General features: G+C 35.6%; 1 protein-coding gene across 14 annotated transcripts in view; it reads left to right on the top strand.

The window, feature by feature from the left end:
• Positions 1 to 26,869, top strand: part of SPOCK3 (SPARC (osteonectin), cwcv and kazal like domains proteoglycan 3) — a 409,610-nt gene that overhangs the window by 308,676 nt on the left and 74,065 nt on the right. For all 14 annotated transcript variants that reach the window (XM_069013676.1, XM_069013677.1, XM_069013675.1 and 11 more), the window contains one exon: positions 2,872 to 2,986. In XM_069013676.1, coding sequence (XP_068869777.1) covers positions 2,872 to 2,986 — 115 coding nt within the window. The remainder of the gene's footprint in view (positions 1 to 2,871; positions 2,987 to 26,869) is intronic.

The following is a 26,869-nucleotide window of genomic DNA, read 5'->3' as shown; positions in this document are numbered from 1 at the left end:
AAAATCACTAATGCGGTCTGATGTGGATGCTGTGTACTTTATAGTATAGGGTTGACTAGAGCATCTGATATTCAAAGAAAAAAAGAGGAAGACTTAGAATGGTTTTCACAGTTTCTAGCAACATTTATTTTTGTGTTCTTTCTTTTTTTTATCCTCTGTCATGCTGTTAGTCCAGGCAGACATTGACCCTCCAGGTTAGCTAACTTTTTCACAGTCCAAAACCCTGCATTTTTTGTTTCAGTTATTTATCTGGTCTGTCCCTTGCTGTTTAAAAAAAAAAAAAGTTTCCCAGGATATACATTCTTCTCTGACTTCTGCATAAGTAAAACTGGTTCAGTAACTAAGAAAATTTCACAAAAAAATACTGGGAAAAAAGAGGCCATGTGTCACACGTAAGGTGAGGAAAAAGTGCTTCTACAGGGGGGAGCTCATAGCTGACAGAGAACAAGTTCAGCAGGTGATGGAGTGATAATGTGAGTTAGTGGGAATGGCAAGACTGTGAGTGCTGAACATGCTCTTGAATATAAAAATCGTCTTTTGGTTTCGGCACCCATGGCTCTGCTGACCTTGCATAGCTTGTAGCCCGTACACAGTCCCATAGCCATCCTTGCTTTATACTGAGTATATACCTCACCTGAGGTGATCAAAGGTTACATACAGGGTGTTTTAACCACTGAGTCAACAAATACCAAAAGATTACTTTGGTTCTGTAAGAACTGATGATGTGTCCTGGTTTCCATTTGATACCCATCTTCATGGTGTCATCAAGACAAAATGGGAAATTACCATCTCTTGCTTGTAAAGCAGAGTTCTGCCTGTAACATTTTGCCAAAATGTAACATATTGTCAAAAGCATATTTTATGGCTAGCTAAATTTGATGGAAGTGTCAAAATACACCTTCGGAGTCCCAAGAAGTTTAGAAATGAAGTAACCATTTCAGTGGGAATGGTTACATGATCTCCCCTGTTCATCCTTTTCCTGAAACCTGTTCTCTACTTGATACTGAACTCAGCATCCTTGTATGATTCCAGATTTCTCTCACTCATGTTTATTTATTCCATTAACATATTCCATTTTTAAAAAGAGTTATCTGAAAATAGGCCGTGTTCCAGTATTGCTACTGTAGTGTCTCCATGAGGGAACATTCTGGGAAGAGGTACTTGGACCAGTACCTTAAATGATTATTTTTTCATACATACTAGGGACTGGCATTACATTCTGCTTGACTTTAAGCAGAGAAAGTATTTGAAATGGAATCTGAAATCTAAAGGAAATTGGAGAAGGGTGTACTCTCTTTTAATTTTGACTCCAACTCTCTTAACTTAGTTCAGTCTTTTTTTTTTTTTTTTTTTTTTTTTTGCAGCATTTGCTTCCCATTTCTATAGAGTTGCTCTATTCGGATTTATTCTGGATTACTTGTGGTAGTTTAATGGCAGGTTTGCTGTAGAATTAAAAATGTGTGGAAGAAGAATACATCTTTTCATATGTCTTTTGCTGCAATTAACAAAGTACTTCTTTTCTGTCTGCATTTTATTATTATTATAGTAATGATTCCATCAGTTTTTTACTTTGGTGATAATATGATGTATTTGTTTTGCACAGCTGAATATATTAAGAAAAAGTGACTGAAAAAGTCACTGCTCAGACTATATTTAATCACACTTAGCACTACAACATCATACATCACAATTCCAGCTAATGATCACCTCGGTTCTTGTTTTTTGGGTACATGTATGGTTAGCAGGCTTTGGTTAATATCATCTGTCAGATCAAATAGAGATATAGTTAAAAGATTACTTTTGATTGTGAAGAAGAGAAGAAACATAAATTTTCTTTCAGAAAATATATATAGAAATGTATGCTCTCAGGCACATGGTGCCATTGTTGGGAATGTCCTGTGCAGGGCCAAGAGTTGGACTTGATGATCCTTGTGGGTCCCTTCCAACTCAGAATATTCTGTGATTCTGTGATATTTTATAAGCACATGCAAGAAATGGGAAAAGAGCATTTCTGAAATACAACTGAATACTAGACAGTAATATGCTAATGTGAACAAGTACACAGGAAAACCGAATTCCAGTTGTTCGTTGCTTTCTTGATTAAAAAAAGGATACCAATAGGGGTAAAAAAATCAGTTTTAGAATGAAAAGGACACCATGGAGATCAGAGAAGGGAGAAGTTGATTGTTTCTTGTGAGAGATTAAATTGGCAGATGCTTTTCTATATTATAGCCATGTATGCATGACTACTCCAGAAAAATGCAAATTTAGTAGTAAGCAACAAAACTGCATTGTTTGGCTCTTCCAGTATTACAGCCAGAAATCACTCTTTGTAGTTGGAATTGTACTTCAGAGATAAGTATGGATAATGACTAAAGGACCAGCTAAAAAACCAAACCAAAACAAAAAACAAACCACAAAGCAGAAACAGAAGGCTAGGAGGAGGTAGAATTTATGTTTAAAGATGGAGTCAGACAAATCATTCACCTGCATGTTTTAGTTTACTTTAACTAAAATCTCATCTGAGTAATAATTGCTCAGTAAATTCAGTGTCACTGTTCACCACTTAATATTGAGTAGGAAGAACCTGTTTGTGTCTTAGTAAACACTTAAGGGAAACTGCTTTCAAGGTGGAAATACCATTATTTGGGGACTACAGCCAGAGGCTGACAATTGTTAAAAGAGTGTAGCAGGGAGTACTTTCTTACCTACACAAGAGCTGTATTTTTTCCTCGTTCCTTTCAGTCCAGCACTGGACCAAAAGCAGCAGGCCGACCCCCTCCACATGCTGGGTGGCTTTTATGTGTGGTGTTTCTTGCCTTAATTTCATATTCTAGATAACTGTTAACGACTTTCTAAAACTATTTTCAGCTTTAGATCCGGCTAAGGATCCATGTTTGAAGATGAAATGTAGTCGCCATAAAGTCTGTGTTGCACAGGATCAACAAACTGCTGTTTGCATTAGCCACCGAAGGCTTACGCACAGGTAAATACTTCAAAAGTTAATCCTATAGACATTTCTGTAGTGTTCATGACTGACTTGTAAACCATAAATCCATTATAATTAGTTTAGTTCCTTAACAACATATGAGCAGAGTAGAAGTGGATTTTAGAAGTTATTATGTATGCATAATTTGATTATAATGGTTACTATTTCTTTTTTTTGAACTAGAAGGTATACATATTTAACTGTTGCAAGCTGCTGGTACAAATACATTTAGGGAAATACTCACTGTGCCAGTACCAAATGAATAAAATTATTGTGATAGTATCCTACTGCTGTACATTACTTTGACATCATCACTTCTTACATGAAGCTAGAGAACTCAAAACTGCCTGTTAAAGTAGGTAAAGCCTGATACAGTGTAAGTTGTTTGAGATTGGTGGGGTTTTTCCCCCTTCTTTTTCTCTTCTTCTGTGCATTCTGATTTTCTTTGCATTCTGGACTGGTTAAATGTAAGGAGAAAATATATGATAAATTCATGTATTTTTGTGGCTTTTTCTGAGGCAGAAGTATGAGTGTGTAGGACCTTAACTATACACGTGGTTGGATCATGACTGTTGTGTGGCAAGAAGATGGAGTCAAATTGCATTTTTGACTTGAGATTGTTCTTTTTTTTGCACTTCACTGTGGGAAACAGGTCACAGTAGAATGGCTAAATTTCAATAAATTGATTTAAATAAGTGTCTGTTAAAGTGCTTTGCTCAGTAGGGGATGAAAAGAGCTGAGGAAAATAAGACTTCCTTGTGTGTTGGAAGAGGATCATTTCAAGGACAGTTTTATGAATGACATAAGGAATGTTCTTCTGAGTGTCTAGTTATGTTAAATACATCCATCTGAAGCTTTTCAAACAAGCAAGACAGTACATAGTGAAAGGAAAAGTTTAAACTGTTCTCGATCTGCAGCTACACTTAATTAAAAAAAAAACAGTATTTGTAGAGTTACTCTGTTTATATTAAACAATCTCAGTGTAGAGCTAGACATTTTAGTTTGATAAGGTACTACATAAGGTGCAAGAATTATCAGACAAAGCTAGGTAGTCTAATTTCAATTGCATGTGAAGTGTCAGGAATATATGAGTGTTAACTGTGAAGAGACAACATAATTTAAAATTTCTAAGAGGTATTACATGTCATGGAAAACAGTGGAAAAAAATGATATCTCCAAGTTAAGAATACTTGCAGTAGGTGACGACTGAAAATTCTTTTAGATTAGATGAATATGCATACTCTTGTTGAATTAAGAAACTTTTTGACATCCCACAGTCCTTGGTACTGTTTTACAAAGGTAATATTTTAAAAGGCAAAACTTAGCTGATTATAATGCAATTGATAATTGGAAACTTTGGAATGGCAGACTCTTGGTGATTGTTAAAAGCACTGAATCTAGTCTTCTAAAGTAGATGAAGCAATTTTCTACCTACTTGTGCTGAGCCAGGACAGGGTTTTCCAAGCTTAGATCTCCCTGTTCCCCCAGATTACCACATACAAGGAGAAATTATTTGCTTTCTGCTTTCTTTCTAAAAAGGTTTTTCTTCATGCAGTTTCTGACCTTTCTGTAACATGGTGGGATAAAAGTATCATGAACACAAGCAGTCGTGTCTGCTGGGTCTCTTTACTACCATTGATTTGCTTCGCCTAACATGTTGTTCCTTCACTTGTACCTACAATTTGCATACTTATTATCAATAAGGCCATCTATTTCTCAGAGTTCCCAAAGGACTAGTCCACTCTCTATGAGTCTTGGTAAAATTTAGACGGGAAAGCATAATTTAACAGTTGATAATATAACCTATCTACCAGTATCCATTTCTAATGTATCATTTGTGTGTAATCTGGTGAGAATAAATATATACAAAATTTCATCCACATAATCTTTCCTTTTTGCTTAGTTTGTGTGTGCGCACATGTGGTGTTCTTCCAGGATCAAATAATAATGAATAATTAGGCAGGGCAGTTGGGGATGTTTTCTGAAAAAATAGTTGAGATCTTTTTCATGAATTACTGGGAACTCTTCATAAAGAACTTGCCCACAGATTTTAATTTGGACATATTTGCTGTATAGATCCATAGATTTTCCACAGATTTTCCCAAGACTTTTGCACAGGAAAAGTAGATTTAAGTATGTGAATTGATACAGTGGCAAAGACGATCCTCAAGAGACTGTCAGGGGCAGACTTTGCATACTTCCGAGATAAATAAAAAGTTTAAGGGCACCTTTGGGATACCCCAGGGAAAGAGGCATGATATACAGTTACAGCTGAACAGATTTTTCAGTAGTGTCATCAAGTTGAAATGCTCTGATTTATGGTTAAATTCTCTATTATTAGAAGCAGCATTCCCAAGCAGCCCTTTTACCTAGTTCATAAATTTCTGTTTATAAATTATGTTACATTTTTTAGGTAATAACATAAACAGAGAGGTTGCTAATCAGTGAAGGCTGATAATTGCATCAAATGGAGGAATCAATTTAATAATTTCTTTTGTTGTTTGTTGTTGCCGAAAAAAGACATAGGCATAGGCATTGTTATTCAGTCTGTGCTGTTCCAGGTGTTCTCCGTACAGTAGAATCTCCAAACTGTTTGGAGATTGTTTGGGTTACTGAGGGCCCTTCAGTACCACACAGTGAAGCATAAATGGATATCCCAGCTACTTGCAAGGCTGATAGTGACATGATATGACAAGATCCCAACAGGATTAATTAACATGACAGCACACTTTAGTGATGATTCTACCTGTGCTTTCGGAAGTATTAACATTTCTATTAGCTTGGGGATCTCAGCACTGTGATCTTGCTGCAATGTGCTTGCCTTTGAATGGTTTCAAAACCAGCTACTGCATCTCACTGTCCTTTTCCTGGAGTTGTGGGTCAGGCAAGCCTATGGTTTTGCTATTTCCTCAGTTTCCATGGCAGCTGAGATCATAGTCTCCTCTCAAGGCTCATTTCCTTCTCTGGTAGACTGCCAAGATGGCAAGTCCTCTTCTAGCACGCTCCTGCGGGGCCACAGCACCCCGAGACAAGAGCTTCCTTTATGTACTGTCCTGGAAAGACTGAATAGCATTTGACAAAAAGATGAAATAAGTGTTACAGATCATTGGTCATGAGAATAGCTGGAAGTACCAGAATTTTGAAAATGCTTAAAGGAGCAAGGTTTTTGTTGGTAGCAGGTAACAGCATTTGCATCTCTGCTGGCTCTAACTGTGTTGGAAGCTGTGTTCTGTGTGCTACACACTTAGCTGTGAAATAAAGATAGTGTACTTGAGAGGTTGAGGGAAAAGCATGCAGGAGATATATATATAGAGAGAGAGAGAGAGAGAGATATGTAAATGTTGTTCATGTTATTCTCATGTGGATTGCTGTGGTAAAGGGAGTATCTGCCTAGAATGCATCATAAACAGATAATTCAAACTGTGGTGTAAAATAGACTTTTCATTGATTCTTTGTAATCTGGGAACTTGTCATTAACTTTTCCTTTGGGCTGAATGGTGTTTTGCCATCCCATTGTGCTTTCCAGTTTATTGGTTAAGTGAAAGGGCCTTATGGAGAAAAAAGCTTGTAAAGAGTCTTTACATGAAATAGTGAAATGCTTTGGAGTACACCATATTCAGTAACAAACACAACTTGCAGAATATGAAATACAGTATTGCTAATACTGGGATGTGTTGATGTGAGCGTTACAGTGACAGGCACGGTATTTGTCACACTAAGAGAAATCGTCTACTCATTTTAGTTTCCAGTCTCTTTAGTCTCAGGAGATTTAGTTATTTGCTTGTGTGGTACTAAAAATCTCTGGCAGCTATGAGTTCACCCCTGTAAGCTTGGGGAAGAGGAAAGAAGTTAAGTGAGTGTTCCCCAAAAGACAGTTGGACAGGAAATAAAAAGGGATGAGTCAGAGGAGAGGGCTGTAGGTGGTAATGGACATTTCATAATGCCCGTGATGGATTGTGTGCTTTTTGTATATGCAGGGCAGCAGATGGTAGGGATAAATCCTTAAATCTTCATGTACTTCTTGGAACTTTGAGCAAGGAAAGAAAGGATATGTGCGGACACCACAACATACAGGAGCTCATTAAGGCTGTGCAAGCTTGTAACTAACTAGGCTCAGAAAAGTGTAAAAGTTAGTCCAGCGCTGAGCTATCCTAGATTTACAGGTCCTGCTGAAAAATGTGTTAACTTTCTCTTAGATTTGAAACAGACAATTATGATATTGACACATACTGTAATTTTCACTAAGGTTGGCATTCTGTGAATAATAGGCTGCGGTACTAAGCTGAGCTATATATAGGTGAAGTTCTAAGCCAGTAGATTAGCTGCAGATGAAGAGCAGGAAAACTTGAAAAAATGGGCAAGGGTTGCTACCCAGCAGAGAATTTTAATGTAAGCATAACTGTAAACATGGGACAGTGCTTGTGGTTTCAGGCGAATTACTGTTATTGGAATCCTTTTTGTGCTCCGTGTTTGTCAAAACTATTTAAGCCTAACAGGTAAAGGTGAAAGAAAGAAGAAGAGGTGCAGGCTCTGTCTTCTTCAAATATTTCTCTTTGCTTTTATCTCAAACCAGCTGCAGGAGACAATTTGCAAAGGAGATTAATTCAGTTCAGACCTAGTTATTGTACAGACCATTGCAAGATTCTACTGCTTACGCTGGAAACCGGTGAAGACTCTCTCCATATGATTTGTCTAAAAGTTCTGAAAGTTAGGAAATTGTGAAACAGTTTTGAGCCAAAAATCATGTTTCAAGTAAATCCTGGTTTCTTTGAACACTAGAACCTAGTGACTAATCTTGTACTTACTCATTGATCCTATTGATCCTAGTGGAATCTGATAAAAACCAGTCTCTTTTTCTTCTTCCATAAGTAGAAGAAAAGTATTGTGTGAAATTGATTGGATGCATTTAATCAATCAATGCTTGGAGACATTAAATTATTCAGTGCATTGGAGGTGTGTGCAGTTTTTCTGGGCAGATGTAGATCTGTCTCATTTATTAATTCCTCACCAGACATAATGCCCCCTGCCCCCACTGTGAAGGTCCTGCTATGCTCTTGCAAGTTTGTTTATGTGAATTGTTCAGAGCAACACAATGGTTCCCTGCTATGGCCGAAATAGATTGCATTTGTCTCTGCCATTGCACGTTAAAATGAAATAACAATGTTTAAAGACCTGACAGCACTTACTTGTGTAATGATATCGAACTATTTCTTTGTTGGATTTTTTACCTTCTCCAACCATTTATTCTTAGGTTTCAGAGTAAGAAGCAGTAGTAACTGGTTTCCAATAAATATTAACTAGGCCACAGATTCTGGTAATACTAGCAATTCTAAAAAAAACCTTACCTCATTTTATTAAAGTAAAGGTTAAGGTGGGAGAGGCAACTTTTTCATGGTAAAAACATTTCAGTTGCAGATGTTGATCACCTGGAAAATGATGAGAATTCACTAGTCATGAATGGAGAGTAATAATAAAAAAGCATTTCACTAAGTTAAAAGTAAGAAATAAAAAATGCTAGTGGCTCTTTTTCTGTTAACGCTCCATAAGGCAGGTTCCAGAGAAATGTGCAGACTGGACATCTGTAAGGTGCACAGCTGGGTAGAGGTGAGTAGTATAGAAGGCCTAATGGTACAGATTTTACTCTCTAAGAACTAGTGACTCTTAAGAGTTTTGTTAAATGAAGTTAGGTTTAGTGACAGTGGTTCCATGCCCCAAGCCTGTGTGGAGTAGGATCTGAATTTAGGGATCAATAAAAATTCTGTAGTATTTCTGCCTGTGGGGGGGCAGTCTTCAAGTTACAACACTTTCACTATTAAAGCATATTAAAGAGTGTCACTTTATTACGGACTCACGGAAGCTGATAGTGGTAAAGATATTGCATCACCTAATCTGGTTTATTAAGATGGAGGAGTTGGATAGTTTCATAGATTTTCTGGTAGCATTTAATCTTGTTACAACTTCTTTCAGGGTTTTGGTTTAAATGACATTTGAAGTGCTCATTTGGTTCAAGTCATTAGTTATGCAGACCATTATCGTGCCTTGGACTCTTCCTTCTTCCAGTTTTCTGAAGAATGTGGAAAACCAGTCTAACATTTTATATGAGGTAGATTATCAGAAGTTCTTCCCTGAGTATGGTCACCTTAGTATTTTAACTTGAGGAAAATGTCCCATCTCAGCTTGGAAGTGATGAGCATTGAGCCCTGGAGCATGATGTGGATTAGCCTGGATGATGCGACAGAAGCTTAGAGTAACACTGATTCCACTCTGTTTCTATTCATGCGGGTACTGCATGGCTGAGATTATGCCTTCAAGCATAAAAAGTGAAGAAGTCCAAATATGTGAGAGGCTTATTTTTCCTGTATGTGAGAAAAATGCACACACATATATAATGCATACATATGAATGAATATGTACACATGCATATGTATTCTTTTTGTCCATATTGTATGGATACATGTATCGCAGATTTTCCATCATACTTTTGAACCTGAGGTATTTTGCTATTTCCCATCCTTTGCAATGAAGGAGAACAGGGGTTTTAACTTAGACTTATTACCACTAAATTTCTGATTAAAAAAAGAAAAAGGATGTAATTGCAAATCTGTAGTTGTATTCAGTAGTCTGAGCAGTTTTGAAAGCAAATCTATTAGAGCTGATATGGAAGATTTTCTCATTTCGTTAGAAAAAAAGGAAAAGAAGCAGACAAGAAGGAACAGTATAGCTTTGTAGCTTTCCTTTAATTTTAGGTGCTGCAGTGTTTTATTTGTAAAAAACCCAACAAAACAAACAAAAAACTGAAGCAAAACAAAGGACTTGCTTTGGGTAGATTTTGTGAAAGTTGCAAACACTGCTATTTAGGATGTCATCATTTCACATTATAATGCTGCTGAAGAAGGCCAGCTGGTGCAGTTAAGTCCCTTATTGGAAATTTTAGTCTGATTCATTACTGTGATTTGTAGTTGTACACAGAAACACTTAATCATTCTTATCCTCTAAGCTCTATTGAATCTACTGAAGGCTTTCTGGTTCTTTGCATAATTTGTGCTGCCAGTCTGCAAGCTTGGCAGTGTTTCAAGCTTGTTGCATTATCTGTGTTTGTTTGCACAGGAAGTGATGCTGCACGTAGGCTGAATTTACAGTAATTCTTTGTAATAGGCTAATGAGCAACACTGCTTCATTCACAATACAAACATTATATAGCTTTGATTAGACCAATTATTGTGTAACTGTGCCATTGTGATCATACTTGCACTCTACAAAGTACTGAAAAGGAAATTTGCTTAGCCGTAGCTTAATTGAACTTGTGGAGAAGATAATTTGGACTTTTATGTGCTTACGAGAGGTGAAAATTTGAATATGTTGGAGATTTTTATATGCTATGCAATTTAATTTATTAAAGTAAGAAAATGAAGCTTCTTTTTTCGCTCTCCATATCATTGAATTGGGGAGGAAAAAAGGCGACTAACACTGTGCATCATACATTCTGCATTTATTGTGAAGGCCTGTTAATTCCTTGGTGAGCTTGTGCTTCCTCCATGCATTTTAGTAGGAGTTCTGGGTACACAGCTAGAGGAAAACAGGATCCTCTCATGGAATTCATTCTCCCTCTGTATGGAACTTTGCTAGCACTAGTGGAAGCCACCTATGTTGACTACATTGTATATTGCAGTATCAGTGTTGTCCGTATCAGCCTTACTATTTATTAAGGTTGTAAATATGCTATACAATATTTATACTTCTTGCTGTCCAGCTTCAAAACTCTAAAGTTGCTGTCCTTATGGAAAAAAACTTCTCTGACCCCTGCCCTCCCTGAACTGTGTCTGTAGAAATCAAAATTATTAATTTTTTACTGTTTGGGTTTGGTTTTGTTTTTTTTTTAAGACTTTAAATAAAGGAGACCTAAACAGAGCCTTTGCATTCTATTTGTTAGCAGAACAGGTGTTTTCCCCTGTACTTTTCCCCATTCAAAAATCTATGGTATGCCTTTTTTAAAGGAAAATGTGGAGTCCTATGCTAGACTAAATCATATGGACTTCAGTTAATTTAGTAAGTCCTGGGCCTACTAATACTCTACCTGCTCCAGTAAGAAGCTTGTTCAGATTCTCAGTTGCCTGTAGGAGTGAGAGGGTGCACTGGATAATCAGTGTGTATGATGAATTTTTTTGTGATCATGAGAGTTCTACTTAGAAATTCTGCAATGAGATTATAAATTAGGATTGGAATTCTTTTCAGAGAAATGGATTTCAGCTTGCTGTATTTCTCTCTGTCTTGCTGGTAGTGGCTGAAGGCACACTCAGTTGTGCCAGCTCCTAAGAAGCAGTGAGTTAGGACACTTGTGTTCATAAACTAGATCACAGGAAAGAATGTGACTATCTTGGAAAGCTTTGCTGGTAGAGTGTGCAATTTTGACTAGTCCTGGGGGATGTTCCTGTACCGTCCTGTTTGTAAAACATGGTGTGTGAGCTTTTGTTGTGTTGTTTTAAAATGGTCTTTTCCCATCCAGTATTCCTGAGAATCTACTTTAAAAGATTGCTTTTTTGTTAAAAAAATTAGGAAGAATGGTGAAGACAGTGCTTATAAATTATTTCTCTGTCCATAGCTATGAAGTCATGATTGCAGTCCACAGCAATAAGACTAAGTGTGTAGGACTTCAGTGTGTAAACACTGAAATAATACAAAATAATAAGAATAAAATATTTGAATATTCCTTTATTAGAAAAATTAAGCAAAGTGAATTCAGGAACAGTTCAATGCCCCTTCCTAAAAATACCTGTCGAGCTTATGATAGGTTTTTATGGTGCTTTAAAAATTAGCTGTCAGAATGAGTTTTCAGTGTCCTTTATTAGAATATATTATCAATTCTAAAGTAGCTGATGCAAACATTTGTAATCACTTAATTCTTACTTTGGAGTTTGTGGGTTGTGTGTTCTAGGGATTGTTTTTTTTTTTTTTTCTTTCAGTATTACTGAAATACTGTAACACTGGGTAATGGAACACAATAGAGTTTCAGGATGCTTGTATATGAAGGGTTCTTCCACAGGTTTTAAAGCTTGATTTTGGTTATAATGAGGTGCTTTTATTGCTACCTAGCATCAGTTCTTATGCATTTCATTTTCTGTGAAAGTTTTGGTTCATAGGTTATGTTTATAGGCTCCGAATACATCTGTTGTTCTGCCATGTACCAGAGGTGGGAAAAGGATAGTGTGTGAAGCTGAGTAGTGTTCAGGGAATAGAAAGCATTGTACTAATTTCCATTTATGTAAAACAATACATTTAAGGTTTCCAATATTGAGAAATACATTAATTGTAGTAGCTGGAGGTCTTTGTCATCATCGAGTGAAGTATGTGCGTATATTGCTACTTTGCAGTAAAATGTATTACTGCTTTTGGAAATCAAATAGTGTACTCAGGATGCTAAAGGTATGTCAGGAGTCTCTAAATGTTTGTCTTTGTTGCACGGTCAATTACGTAAGGGGGTTTTGTGTTTGGTTGTATTTTTATCTTTTGTGTAAAATCAAATGCCAAAACCCTTTTCATGTGTCCAGATTATCTAAAGTAGGTTTGCTTTAAAAAATGCTGTAGTCTGCTCAAGAGAACAGAAATATTTTACTTGGGTGTGTCGCTTTTCCCACAGACTACTATATATTCTATATTAGATCCTTATGGCCTAAAAAAAGGTATCTTTTATTTATTTATTTATTTATTTATTTATTTATTTTTATTTTACGTCAAAATCTACATACTGGAACACTTACAGCACACAAATACTTTTCCTGAAACCCCTATCCATCTTCTCTATTAGTAGTAGTAATAATAATAATAATAAATTCTTATAATCACAATACAGTTAGGGCTGGTTTTAAAGCTTGCTAAATCTGTGGGATCCACTGCCTTAATTCAGGCACTGTCTGTCCGGTGGTTTCAGGGTTGTTTTGGGTTTATTGTACATGCACAGACTATCCACACATGATGTGTGGCACTGTAGATTCTGTGTCTGGAAATCTCAAAGAAATACTCAAATTCTGTCTAAACAAAACTTCTGAGTGAGGAAAAGAAGAGGTTATACCTGAGGAAACCTGAACTCAGAGCAGCTATGACTCCAGCGTGTTCTGGTTCAATAACTTTGAGGGATACTTCTTTAAAATACAGACCTTCCATGATACATTTGAACATTCAAGTGCAGGTACACTTTGGGGGTAAAATTTATATAAGCATTTTATAATAGTAGATGTGTTTTTGTTAATAAGATTGCAAAAGTGCACAGAATTCAGGATGCATCATAATTTTATAGATTGAGTGTTGCCTGAAGTTCCAGATGCAATAGCAACAATGCTTAAAGTATAACACTTTTCTAATAAACACAGACTTGTAATTCCTCGACTGTTCCATAAAGCAATAAAAAGCAGACAAACAAAACCACCCCCAAACAAACTAACAAAATTACATAGAAAAAGAAGTGTTAATTCTCTCCTGTGTTCAGGACAACTTTTCTCCACTAACTAAAGGAGTAAAAAGATTAACAGACCACTGAACTGGTTCATAGCACCTATGGATCAAGCCATCCAAAATTATCATCGTGGAGGATATGTAGTCATCAATCCTTAATTTTTTCACTCTGATTTAAAATTATTTAATTCTTTGTGTTTTCAAGCATAACTGTGTGTGTGGACATGATTTTTCTGTTCTACTTTCTAATTACTATTTTTTCTCCCTTAGGTGTATATTATTTTAGTTCAGAGTCTAAAATAACAACTGTTGTAAAATACGACCTTTTGAATCTTAGAAATAATGCCTCTGGGAAAGATGTTTCCTAGAGGAATATGCCTATGTGGGCTTTTTCTTGTCAAAGAGTTTCATATATGTCAACATTTAAGATAACTATTGTAATTTAGAGATTACGTCATTTCTTGATCAGCTGAAGATCTGGGCACCTAAGTGTTTCTGAAAACTTTTGCATATCTTGAAGAATTCATTCCCCTTGCCTTTGCCTTCATCATTTGCACATTAATTGCCAATGAATGTTTGTAGTACAAAGATTTGCATACTTACGAAAGCTGATACGAAGTTTTGATCCCTAAATTGAACACAAGGTATGTTCCAAGCTCTTTCTGTTGGGCCTTCTTTTTAAAGATAACCCCAGACATCATCTCTTCTTCAACCCCAAACTCATTGGTGCAAGATAGAAGCAAATAAGAGAAAAGATTGCCTGAGAGGAGATTTAAGCTGGGGAGTAGAGTGATAAATGTAAGACTACAGGAAAGTAATATCCTGAGGTTGTCAGTGTTTGATTTTGCATCTTTGGGGCATGCTTCTAGAGTCTCTAAAAGGTATGGAGGTAAGATCCTCTGGTATGGAGCCAAGATCCTCTGGATCATCTTAGATATCATAAAACAAACTTACATGTCAGGAAGTAGGAGGTGAGGGCTTGCTGTTCCCTTATTCATTATTATAGCTAACGCTGGAGACCTTTGTACTTCTGACTTTTCTACCCATACAGTTCTTTCAGAGAGAACCAACACTTCTAGGGTAGCTCCAGCTTTTTTTTTTTTTTTTTAACTGATTTGAGAGGTCTAGAAAACTGAATTTCTTTCAAATTCTAGAAGTGTACTGACATCCAGAAGTTTTATGACATTATACAACTATTTACTTCAAAGCACAAATGCGGGAGGTTTTTTACCTACACTGCAGTACTTCTGTCATGCCCTAATTCACCTCTCCTATCTTCAAATGGTAAAACAGGATAATTTCTGATAGGATTAGTAATTGCTTATGTGTTCAACTGAGAAGCAAACACAAAGGGTCATTATGAAAAACTTGGAAAACTTACACAGGTGCAGTAGATATAAAAGCAAAGAAAACACGGAAATGCATAAACAATGGTAAAGAGAATAGTCTGTAAATGTTAAGAAATCATTTTGAGGGAGGTCCCTCAATGTATTTAATATCTGTGTTATCTATGACCACCTTAATAAATGAAACATACCAGAAACAGAAACGCTTCTGAGCATTGAAAATACGATCAAAGACCTAAAGAGACATCTGGAGGAAGACACTGGAAAATGGGTGCTTAACTTAAAGCTAACTTTGTAAGAATGACTGTGACAGGATTTTATTTCTGTAATCATGGCTCAGTTAGTTTAATTTACTCTCATAATGGAGGAAAGGGAAGAATACATGATGCAGCAGATTCCAAAGAAATTTTAAGAACCTGTTTAATTATGAAAGACACTCCTGCCACAGAGCTCTTGGTCCACATTGTGGTTAAAAGGAAGGTTGAGAAATGTGTGTGTGAAGAGCTAAAGGAATCCTCTAAGCTAGCATGCAGGTAAGACAGCTAACTTTCTGGCATGTGGCAATCCTGTTCTTCACAACAGAGTGGTAAGTTTTGCCTCTGGTCACCTTACTCTTAAGTTCCTTTTAGCTGTTGTTTTCAGCTGTTCCTTTCCAACTTTCCAGCTGCTGTCTTAAAAGGAGATTCTATACTTGATCAGCAGACTGGACATTAGTCCAGTTAAATACCACAGTTTACTGTCTTGACAAAGTAATTTAGACACCAAAAATAACAGTTATTTAGATATGCCTGAACCTATAAAGACTGCAGTAAAAATAAAGGTTGAGCAAAATTACGAAGTAGGGAAGGAAAAATGCCACTGGAAAAAATAGCACTGTCCACTCTCAAGATTTTTAAAATAAAAAAATCCTTCTTTTGTGCAAACAGATGCTTTCCAAAGCAAATTATGAAATGCTTTTTTGTGCCCCACAGTGGGGACAGACAATACCTATTTCCACTTGTCATCTCTCAATAGATTATTTTTTCCTTCTTCCATGTAACCACAGCATTTTTATCACTCTTACTGCATTGTGATTTTGGGACTTCAAAGCTGAATTTGTGGTTGGTCTTCTAAAGCAAAGTATTTGGAAATGTGTTCAGCCGTGAGGCTGAGCGGTGAATTTTTTGGTTTGCAGTCATGACTTTGAAGATGAAATAAGGCAGCTACACCAGGAACGATACTGTGTTATGGTATGCAGAGTACCAGGAGTGTCAGTACTCAGTGCCAGCTGAGGCACCAGCAAGGGCCCCAGTTTTATGAAAATGTAGACCCTCTAGGAGTAATTAAACTGAGGAGAAGGCGAAGCCTTAGGTGTCTGATTTTTCAGCTTTTTTTGAACTGTTGGAAATAATTTTTTGAAATACTCAAAGAATTTTCCAAATTTTGTGTGCTGCAGAATGAAGACGTCAGAGTACAAACAGAGCCTTGAAAGCTGAACTGCAATTCCCTTTGTGTTACCATCCCAGAAATATTGATTATTGGTGTTTTAGCTTTTATAATGTGTTTTTGTTTATCTAAGATTTGCTCTCTTAGTGTTTCTGTTGTAGTTTTGTTTACTCTTTTTCTGTCTCTTCAAATAATTCTTCTCTATTTTTCTATATTACTTTTCTTCATCACAGTACTTCGTGTTTTCACTAAGCATGGCTTAATGTTTATGCAGTCATGTCTTTATGGTGGCTTGAGTGGAAAAATAATAGATCATGTTATCCTGTAGGTACCATTTTATGAGACCCACATTAGAGTAACTGAGGAAGGAATAAAGAAAAAGTAAGGAAGAGCCTATACTGTTGATGTTGATGAACATTAAAATAAAAGGGAAAGGAATTAAAATTGGAACATTACTGACTTCTTAATGGCAGAAGAAGAAGTTATTTCCAGTTTTTTGCCTATCAGATTATTTTATGGAATCGAGTTGAGTTTGTTTTTTCTTGCAGACATAAAGGGAAATATAATGCCAACATAAATAATGAAAGAGAACTTCTGTCATGCTAGGCTAAATAATTTGAAATAGCATTACAGTAGTTAGTAAAACTACTTTTGGCAGTATTATTGACAATTTTTTTTTCATTGATATTCTGGCACGCATATTTCATCATGGATATGTCTGGTTTGTATTAAATTTTCATTTGTAACACGATCTATTTATATGTGTGAATTGTCAGACTAGAAAACCTCACACTTTAAATCTCTTTGATTTTCTTGCCTCAAGCAATAGCACAAATGATCTTTTATGTTTTAAAAATACCTTCAATTTATAGATGCCAATTAAAGTAGCAGGGTTTTGTTTTAAACTGTTTGGTTTATTTCCAGTACAGCAATAACTGTGTCTATCTGTGTGGGTTTAATGTATCTATGACAAAAGCAGATTAATAAGTAGAACCAACTATAAATTATTTAAAATTTGAACATTTTCAAGCTGTGAGAATCCCCACTTGCAATATATAAAAAAAGCTAAATTACTTCCTAATTGTGAAGGGAACTTTTTTTCCTCTAGTGAGAGTCACTGTTGACGATCCTTGGATTTGATCAGCGGTAAAAGAGTATTACAAATTAAAACTAGCATTTAGGGAACATCAGTATTGTTGCAAGATATGGTCAAGTTTTAAAGAACAAGAGCAAACACAAGCAATATTCAGCCAAAATGGAGGCTGTGCAGGTGTTTCTCTTTTAGTAAATTTAGCTGGTGCAATGCTTTGAACTGCTTTTTTTATTTATCAGTTTTGCCCTCTTCTACCATGAAGTTTATCTAAACAGATTTTCATACTTGTTCAGTGAATTCCTGCATATTTGCCAGTATGGGTGATCACAGTGTACAGACCTGTTGCACAGTGAGTGTGTAATAGAAAGGGTACCCACTGATGGTTTGGGCTTTTTGTGGCATGCATGAATGTCATTGTCTAGGCAGGCTCTGACCTGAGCTAGCTGTGTGAGATTTGAGCAGAAACACTCCCAACCTATGAGAAACTTATCCTGTCTTCAGAAGTGAGCAAGGAGAAAAAAGAAAATTATGTTCTTTTAATATAAAAGAATATCAATAGAATAAGTTAGTATATTCCAGCAGATGATCCTCTATGGTTTATAGTTTGAGAACCTGTTTTCTCTCATTTATTGTCTTACTACACACTTGCTGCTCTATGTTTTGTCTGAGCAGACCTCTACATGATAAAAGCTTGTCAGCTCTATCTTCCCACTTTCTGATATTATCAGACATCGTTCATAAACTCAGAAGATATGATACTGGTGGAAAAGATAATACCAAGCTGAAAAGCCTTTCTGTCTCTTGTTTGTTTGTTTTTTTTCTCCTCTTCCTCTCCCTCTTCAGGAGTGAGAAAATTGGTGCTGATAGGTGCTCTTCCATCTGTCTAAGGAGCACTTGAAAGATTACAGTACAGTAAGCTGACAGTTGTCTACATGATCTAAAGGAATTCTCTCTTTCACAGACATGCCATAGCTATGAACCAGTGCCAGAATACAGGAGTTTCGTGAGGTACTGATTCACAGATATAGATAATTCTCTTAAAAACTCATGAACTGCAAAGCAGTGTTGTTTGTAGCTTGCAAGTGCTCTTTTAACACCTGATTAACAACATCATCTAAAAACATCACAGCCTTTGTCAAAGGTGACCTAGAGTAACCACAATAGCAAAACTAGTTTGAGATAATACTTCTTTAGTTTTAATTTAAATACTATAGAGATTTTACTTGTAATCCTGAGCACCATTGCATAACAAAATTTTCTGTCCATGTGCGTGCTATGCCTTAGAATCTGTAACTACAGACATGTTGTCTCTATGCTTTTGAAATTGTTTTGGCTGTAGAATTAAGGACAAGTAATTCTAGCTCTAAAATTATCAAGACAGCTGGCCTATTTCAAACCTTATTCATAATATGGTTTGGGTTGGAAGGAACGTTAAAATCATCTAATACAACACTCCTGTAATGGTCAGGAACACCTTTCACTAGACAGGTTGCTCAAAGCCCCATCCAGCCTGGGCTTGAACACTTCTAGGGATGGGGTGTCCACAACTTCTCTGGGCAACCTGTTCCAGTGCCTCACCACCCTCATAGTGAGGAATTTCTTTCTATATCTGATCTAAACCTACCTTCTTTCAGTGTAAAGACATCACCCCTTGTCCTTAGTGCCCCTGTATTGCTCTTCAGCACCAGGCAGGAGATAATACATAAAGAGGTCTATTATGTCTATTATGTGGTTTTCTTGTTTAGCAAAATTATTGATTTAGATGAGTACAGTTCAGAGTTGTTTAATGTAAATGGGTGTAGGTGGTGGGTGCAGCATCAGCCACCCAGATGGACACACTGATGAATGGAGTTAAGTACTGTAAAATAAAAGCTAAAGCAGGGGTTGTGGAGGAGGGAAGTATCACTCACTCTACAGCTATGCTAAAGAGCAAAGAACATTTGTTAAAATGGATGGCTACAAGGTTTTGTGCCATAAAGGGACTCTGAAGCAACCCTGAGTAACTTGTGCAATTAATGGATACGCAGATCCCTGAACATGAATACTTTGAATGTATTCTTTGTAAAAGTGTCTTATTATTGCTCACAGGTGTACTGAGGAACTCAGAACTGCTAAATACAATCTGGAGAGACAGATTCCTTATGTCTCTCCTTAAGTTTTTCAATTTTGACTCAAAGTATATTTCTTTAGTTACCTTCTGTACTTACTGTTCAGAAAGAAAAAAACCCAAATGTGTTCTTTTGAAATTGATCAATAGCAGATATTTTCTACCTGTAAGCCTACCTAAAGAGTTGAGTATAGAAAACATAAATTTAAGTCATTAACAGAGCAGACATATGTTGAGAATATTAAAGGAAGTAAATGGAAATCCTTCTTTCAGATACTGATTACTGTGATGCTTGTAAATGGGTTTTTCTGCCTTCTTTTCTGTCTGTATTTTTAAGCAGACACTGTGACTGATCCTGCATGAGGGAAGGAGGTGGGAGCATGGGCAGCAGGGGTGCAACTTGCACTTGCCAGGCAATGAGAAAGATAGATAGATTGCATGAGAATCACTCTGCAGAGTTCTGAATCTGATGAGTGGAATATCAGTCTATTCTTAAAATGGTGAAAGAACATTTTTGTGGCACCCAGTGTTTTGAGCCAATAGAAAAAGTAGCTATTTTCTAGGGAAAATTATTCTGTAATTATGTTCAGCATAAAGTAGAGAGTGTTGAAAGAGTAAACATCCTCATAGTAATATTAGTCAAACTGTTGTTACTATTTGTCTGCTTTGGGTTGTAGAGGTGATTATTAGTTATTTGATTGTTTCATTTATTTTAATTTTTTTTATGTTTATTTTTATTCACTCATTTTTTATGAATCAGAAGCATTAAGATTCTCTCTAATGAGAACTGTGTCTTAATTGGACTATCAAATGCAGGTAACAAAAATCATCATATTATGCAAAACAGATTCTGAATTAATAACTTTGAATTATCTATGAATAATAGACATATCATCGTTGAAAAATTAAACCAATACCCTCACTTGCAGTTTCGCAACGTGCTGATGCTAACAAATGAAATTATTGCACTCTGCTCACTATTAGGGAATTTTGGATTCCTGTTCAGCAAACTACTAAGAATTTAAGATGTGACACAATGCTCTGGTTATTAGATGTAGTTTTTAAAATTATCTCTATTGACTGAAGAGAACTATTTTCTGCCTCAGAAAAAAGGATTTCTGCTTTATTAAATAATGTGTAAAAGAAAAAAGAGATTACTTTTGCTTCTGTGTTATCTGTTTTGGAAAACATTGAAAAATCTCTGCTTTTCTTTGGAACACAAATTGATGTCTTTTTCCAACAGAACTAATACATAGTGAATATATTTATATTCAAAGAGGTAAACTCTTCAAGGCTGAGTACACACACAAAATCTATAAAATGTTCTATCTTTGCAAAGTAGAAAATGATAGGTTTGTGAAGTGTTTAGTAATTCTTTTGGCATTATAAAATGAAAACAGTTCTGAGAAAAGGTAATATCCCCAAGAAATTATTAAAACATTGCATTATGACAAGGTCAGGCACTTAGATTAGCATAAAAAGCAGTTACGAAAGACATTTGCCTATCTTGGCAAGTGATCAAAAGGTAAAGTCTAAGTTCATAAGTTAATATGCACTCTTAAAAATCTTCCTAAAATAATACATAATTGCTTTACCAAAGTGTGGTATGTTTGTGTATGAATCTCAGTTTCTTTTGTAATACTGCATATATGCTATATCAAGTAAAATGTGTACTAAATTCTTTGAGGCTTCAGTCCTGGAATGACTTAAAATTTTGAGCATCCCATGTAGTCACTGAAGCTATTCAAATCTTCACAACTTTATTACTATCAGTTTATGGTGTGAAAAATTTAACTCTTGATTATTAGTGAGATATTCCATGGAATGTTTAAGATTTTATCGATTAAAATAATAGAGCCTTTTTTTTTTCTAATTTTAGTAACACTTAAGTAATTCTGTAAGTTAGGAGATCCTTCATTTCTTACCGTCTGGTCAGTGAGTAAAAATGAATATATCCACTGAAAGGAAAGAAGTCATGTTTAGGTTAGTTCTTACATGAAGTGGAAGAAGTCCTCTAACAACTTGAATTAGGAAAAGCAGTAGGTGAGTTGATAAGCTTAAAAATTATGAATTCAATGATAATTTTGTATGATCTCTAATATGTGAAAACAATATTTAGTAAAGGAAGCATCTTTATAATTTAAATTACAATACATTTTCATATAGTTTCAAAGTAATTGAAAGACCTTTTTCTGTAACTTTACTGTTCTCCAGCTCCTATGTTGGAGACCAAAATAGCTATGCTGAAGAGCCAAGTTAGACATCATGTGATAGGTGGATCGTTCTGCTATGTGTAAACACCTGCTTCATCCAAGGTTTCCTTCCAGTGTATGGTTAACTTGTGAAACTGTCATTGTAATCTTTGCTCTCTGGACCACTTCATTCAAGCAGTTTTTACAGGGCATAAAGGCTCTGTAAGCAGAATACATGCTATCTAAAAGTAAAAAATATTTATTCCCAAGTGAGCACAATATTTAGCTAGAACTAATTTGCTGTTAGACTGTACTGACAATGCTCTCCACCTTGCAGTTGATCTGCATCTTGCCAGGTTACTCAGTGGGTCTTTGCTGGCCAGACAGTTCCAAGTGTAACATGTGTTGACTTCCATGGCTCGTTGAAATGGACTGATCCTCAGTGTTATTTACACTTCTGTCTCTGTTTTTGGTTCTATGATTTTATAACTTTTCATACTTACGGCTTGTTTTCCCTCTGCTCTAACTGACCTTGTTCAACAAGCTTTGTTCTGTCTGCAGTTTTACCTTTCTTGAATTGCGTGGCTTCTGATAGTTCTTCCTCACAATTTAGTAGTTTCCTCAGAAGTATCCTGGGCTGCATCCAAAGCAGTGTGGCCAGCAGTCGAGGGAGGTTATTCTCCCCCTGCACTCCATTCTTAGATCCCACATGGAGTGCTGCATCCAGCTGTGGGGCCTCCAGCATAATAAGGATGTGGACGGGATGGAGCGAATTCAGAGGACGGCATGGTCTAGGGGAAGGTGTCTCTGCCCATGGCAGGGGTATTGGAATGAAATGATCTTTAAGGTTCCTTCAAACCTAAAATGTTCTATGATCCTATGACTTCTGTGTTGTGATGCAGTCTTCGTTTTTTTGTCATATTAAAATGGTACACTTGCTAACTCACTCAATCTAAATAAACCAGATACTATTCCAGGAAATTTTGGCAGCATTACTTAAAACTTTTTTCATTCATAAGGTTAAGATTGTAGTTTAATATACAGACATACAGAATAAAGAAACTATCTTAAAGTGTAAACTTTCCTATTTAAAAGTACAGGTAGGTGGAAGGAGTAAGCAAGAATTTGTATCTTTATGCTATCTACTTATTTCTGTTCACTGGTGCAGACAAGTAAATAGCATTCTTTTAACGTGCACAGAAATAAACATTCTTCTAAATTCTGAAGTCATTCTGAGTATGTATATGCTTAGTGATCCTTACAAAAACAGTAGATCATACATAATTTTCTAATCTAATGTCTCAGGCACAGATGTTGTTGGAACAAAAATAGCTGAATTTGTGTAATCTCACACTTGCTAAACACTGAGATTGGTTGTCAATAAATACAAATGTCTTACCAACAATGTTAATTTAAAGTTGCTAAAATGTATTTTATTTTTATTCCCACAGTAATTTTACTAATTTTTTTTTTATTTATCTTATTTTTATTCAGTTGTTATTATTAGTTTCTTCACGTGGATTTTTATTTCATTTGTTAGACATAGTGGAAAGTAGTGAAACAGGTGAAAATAGTATAGACACACTCAAAAAGACTGGCAGTAATGAATTGGGAGGTTTTTGATATTTGAAAGAAACATTTTATTAGTATATTGACAACTATAGTTTTCTTCCAAGAGGCTTCTACATGGAAAGGCAGCTTTGAAGGAAATTCAGACAACTCTAATGAAAGCAATTTAGATTTTATGATACAAGTGGTTTTTCTGATTATGTTAATCTGACACAGCCTGATTGTGTCCCCCAAAGGCCGTGGCAAAACATAATCAGGCAGACTCTCTAAATTGGAATAACTCTAAAATCTCCAAAGATGCTAATGTAGTTATCAGAGAAGAGTTACAAGAGTTCTTTCAAAGATTAGTTTTTAGTAACTCAGACTTTTTTCTACCAGTTTGTATTTGAAAAAATATGTTTGAAGGTTATCAAATCTAGCTATAAAATACCATTTTTCAATTGAATTGGGTACTCATGCATTTTATAGCTACCATTAAATAAGTCATGTTGCCAAAGAGTTGCTCAAAGCTAAATATTAAATGGGTTACATTAAGTATTCTCAAAGTATTTGCAGGCACAATCACTGTGTATACAGGAAGGTAAGTTTATGTATGCAAACAGGTACATAGGCTAGAGTAATTGGGCAGATTGGCTAATTATGTTTCTAGGCAGGCATGCACAGTTTGGGGTATGCAAATTAATGCAATCAGAAGTATTGCTGGTAAATTAAGGCCATATATTTAATTTTACCCTTTAGGTGTCAACGATGTCAGATAAGGCGGAGCTTGCATTCCGTAATAGTTATTTTATTACAAGACAGGTACCAAAGCCTTTTCAGGAAATTTTCTTTGAAGAGGTTGACTTTCACATGACATCATATATTTAATGTGACAACATACTAACAAGGGCAAGAACACTTCCAGTGATTGCAGTAGAGTCGCAACATTTTATTCGCTGCAGGTTGCAGTGGTCTGGGTTTTCTTCTTGCATATTGAATCATAATAAATACAAGGAAGAAACAAGTGATTTATTAAAGCTAAATAACTGCCTTGTTTGCTGTTTTTTCTTGTTTTAACATTTTAAAATGTAAATATATATTGTTTTATCTGCACAGCTCACATAAGTAATAACTTATGTAATAACTATATATTATATATATGTAATATATATATATAAATAACTGTAACGTGTTACAGTTTTGTGCGTATTTCAGGATATTGTTGGCAGACATCAGTGATCATAACTCAAGATAATTTTTATCATTACAGTAGTTTCTCAGTTATTTCCATGTCAATAGTTTTCATGTGTGATCATTGCCTAGTTGTAGAAAACAACTCCCACACCTGGTTGCAAAGAAATAGTCAACAAAAACAAACCTGATGCAGTTAAATAATGACGAAAGGAAATACTTGAGTATGTAAGTAAAATGCATTATTCAGGTATTTAATGAAATGCACCTATCTACCGTAACTAGGATTAAAAATATTTTTAATTAACTTTTCATATTTGCCTGTCAGTGACTGACAGTCAAAAGTAGCTGTTCAGCAGCTTTGATAATACAGTCCACTTTCAGCATCCTTGTGCTAAAGCTTCTGAATAGATATCCATACAAACCATATCCATGACCAGGTAACTCTGGATTGATACCTTTGAAGTATCATTTTTTTATAATTTCTTTATCATTGTACCTTTCAGTAAAATTTTGGAAAAATACAGATCTATCTGTTTTTTGCAAAAGTATTTTTAGTTACGTAGAAGCCAGTTTTGGTAACAGTGATCTACTGAAGGTCTCGGAGGAGTTGTGTGTAAAAGAGGAAATTTGACGCAGTTCACCTTAAATGAGTACCCTGGGACAGTTTGGATTTAAAAGCCTAACAAAGCAGAGGTTAGTTGAGGAAGCTAATTTATATGACTACGTCAAATATTTTCTGTTTTCTTCATACCTCTCTACTCATCACAGAACTGCAATTTCTACATTCTGAGCTTGTTCTAGTTTCTGTCCTCCTTGCGATCCTTTCTGACACACCTCATTTTCTTTTCCTTCAGGTGATTTTACTTCTCTTCATCTAAAATGTGTTTTTTTTTTCCTTTCTTCTCTTGTCTTCATCAAGGGCATGCACAAGGGTGCACATATACTAAAACACTAAGCACCACTAGTCCTTTCTTTGATTTATTTTAGGCATCTACACCAACTCCCCCTGTGTGTCTCGAATTCTGCTTCCAGTTTCTGGTTTTTGCTGATGTCAGTGAGCTTCTCTCTGTTGATGTCTGGAACTTTTGCAATTGATCTGTACAGCATTTTAAAGTTACTGTTTCTCTGATAAATAGAAATTGCATTATGTTGGTACGTGGGATGCTGGTCCTGTCAGTAGCCTCAGGCTACTGGGGCATTTTGGGATAATTGTGAGATTGTGAGCTATAAAAGTAACATCCATCTATATAATCTAATGATTCTGGAACTCATGTGAATGATTGGAAAACTCTCAGTCAAGTGAAAGGAGCAGCAGTAGTCTGATTATTACTATATATTGTGCATGAGCAAAGATACAGTTCAGCTTTTTTTTTTTACTATAATAGAAATGAGATGATTTCTACTTAGTCTTCAAGTTATGCAACTCATCAAAAAGGATTGTTATTTATTGTTAATTAAGGTGGTATGTTTGAATTGTTTCCTTTTTAATACTTCCTGGTGGACATAAAAACTTCCTGTATTGATATTCTAATACTCATTATGCTACATGTAACTGAAGCTATTTCTTGCTTTTTCAGTAGTAACTGACAGCGTCTGTGTACAGCATCTCAGGTTCCTGTTTACACTGTAAAAAAATCTGTGCAGTTCAAAATTTCATCACACAGCATAACCTGAATGTAAACTTCTATGATTCCTGTGATTTTTGTTTTCTTCTAAAAGACCACATTTACAGCCAAAATTATTCACAGCATATAAACATTACCATAGCTTGGAAATGGACTTTCATTTTATCATCACCGTTTTACTGTTAGGTGTGTGCTTTTTAGCCTTTTACTCCGCTCATTATAAAACCCAGAGGATGAGGATTTTATTTTCTTGAGTTTCTTTTTACTACTTCAGACAAGTTCTTCTCAAACAGTGATTCATTACTAGCAAAATAGTTCTTGATTATCTGTAGGTGAACCAATATGGAAGAGTTCTGCTCCATTAAAGAATATTTGATTTGAGATTTTATAAGTTTGAACGTTTGCATGCGTCCCCATAAGTCACTGCTGTATTCTAAGTGTAATCAATTTTAGATTACTCATTATAATCCCAAGAAGAAAGCACAGTATAAAAATCACACATTATTGTTTATTTTTTTTTATTTATAGGCAAGAAGTTACTTCTTCATATATTTTTAGGTCATAAAGGAGCTGTTTCAGGATACAGTGGTTGCTAAATCCTTTCATAGTAAAAAAGAAAAAAAAGGAAAAATTAGTGAATAAGAATTAATTCAAAGCTACAGAGAAAAAGCATGTCTGTCTGAAGATGTCCATATGCCTCAAACTACAAGCTACAAAAGTAATGGGAAGAAGCATCAGTAACTTTAGACTTTTTGTCTGACCCAGCATAACTTTCTCCTAAGTTGAATTGATCCATCCAGCTCTATATAACTGTTTATATGAGGATATACATGTATGCTTGTGTAGATTGAATCTGTGCTCCAGTGGATTACCTTTTTTTTCCCTTTGAACTTTATATTGAGTG

The sequence above is a fragment of the Aphelocoma coerulescens genome, chromosome 4 (genome assembly GCF_041296385.1).
Source record: "Aphelocoma coerulescens isolate FSJ_1873_10779 chromosome 4, UR_Acoe_1.0, whole genome shotgun sequence".
NCBI lineage: Eukaryota > Metazoa > Chordata > Aves > Passeriformes > Corvidae > Aphelocoma > Aphelocoma coerulescens.
Note: the sequence above shows the minus strand (reverse complement) of the source record. Positions and strands in the feature narration are given on the sequence as shown.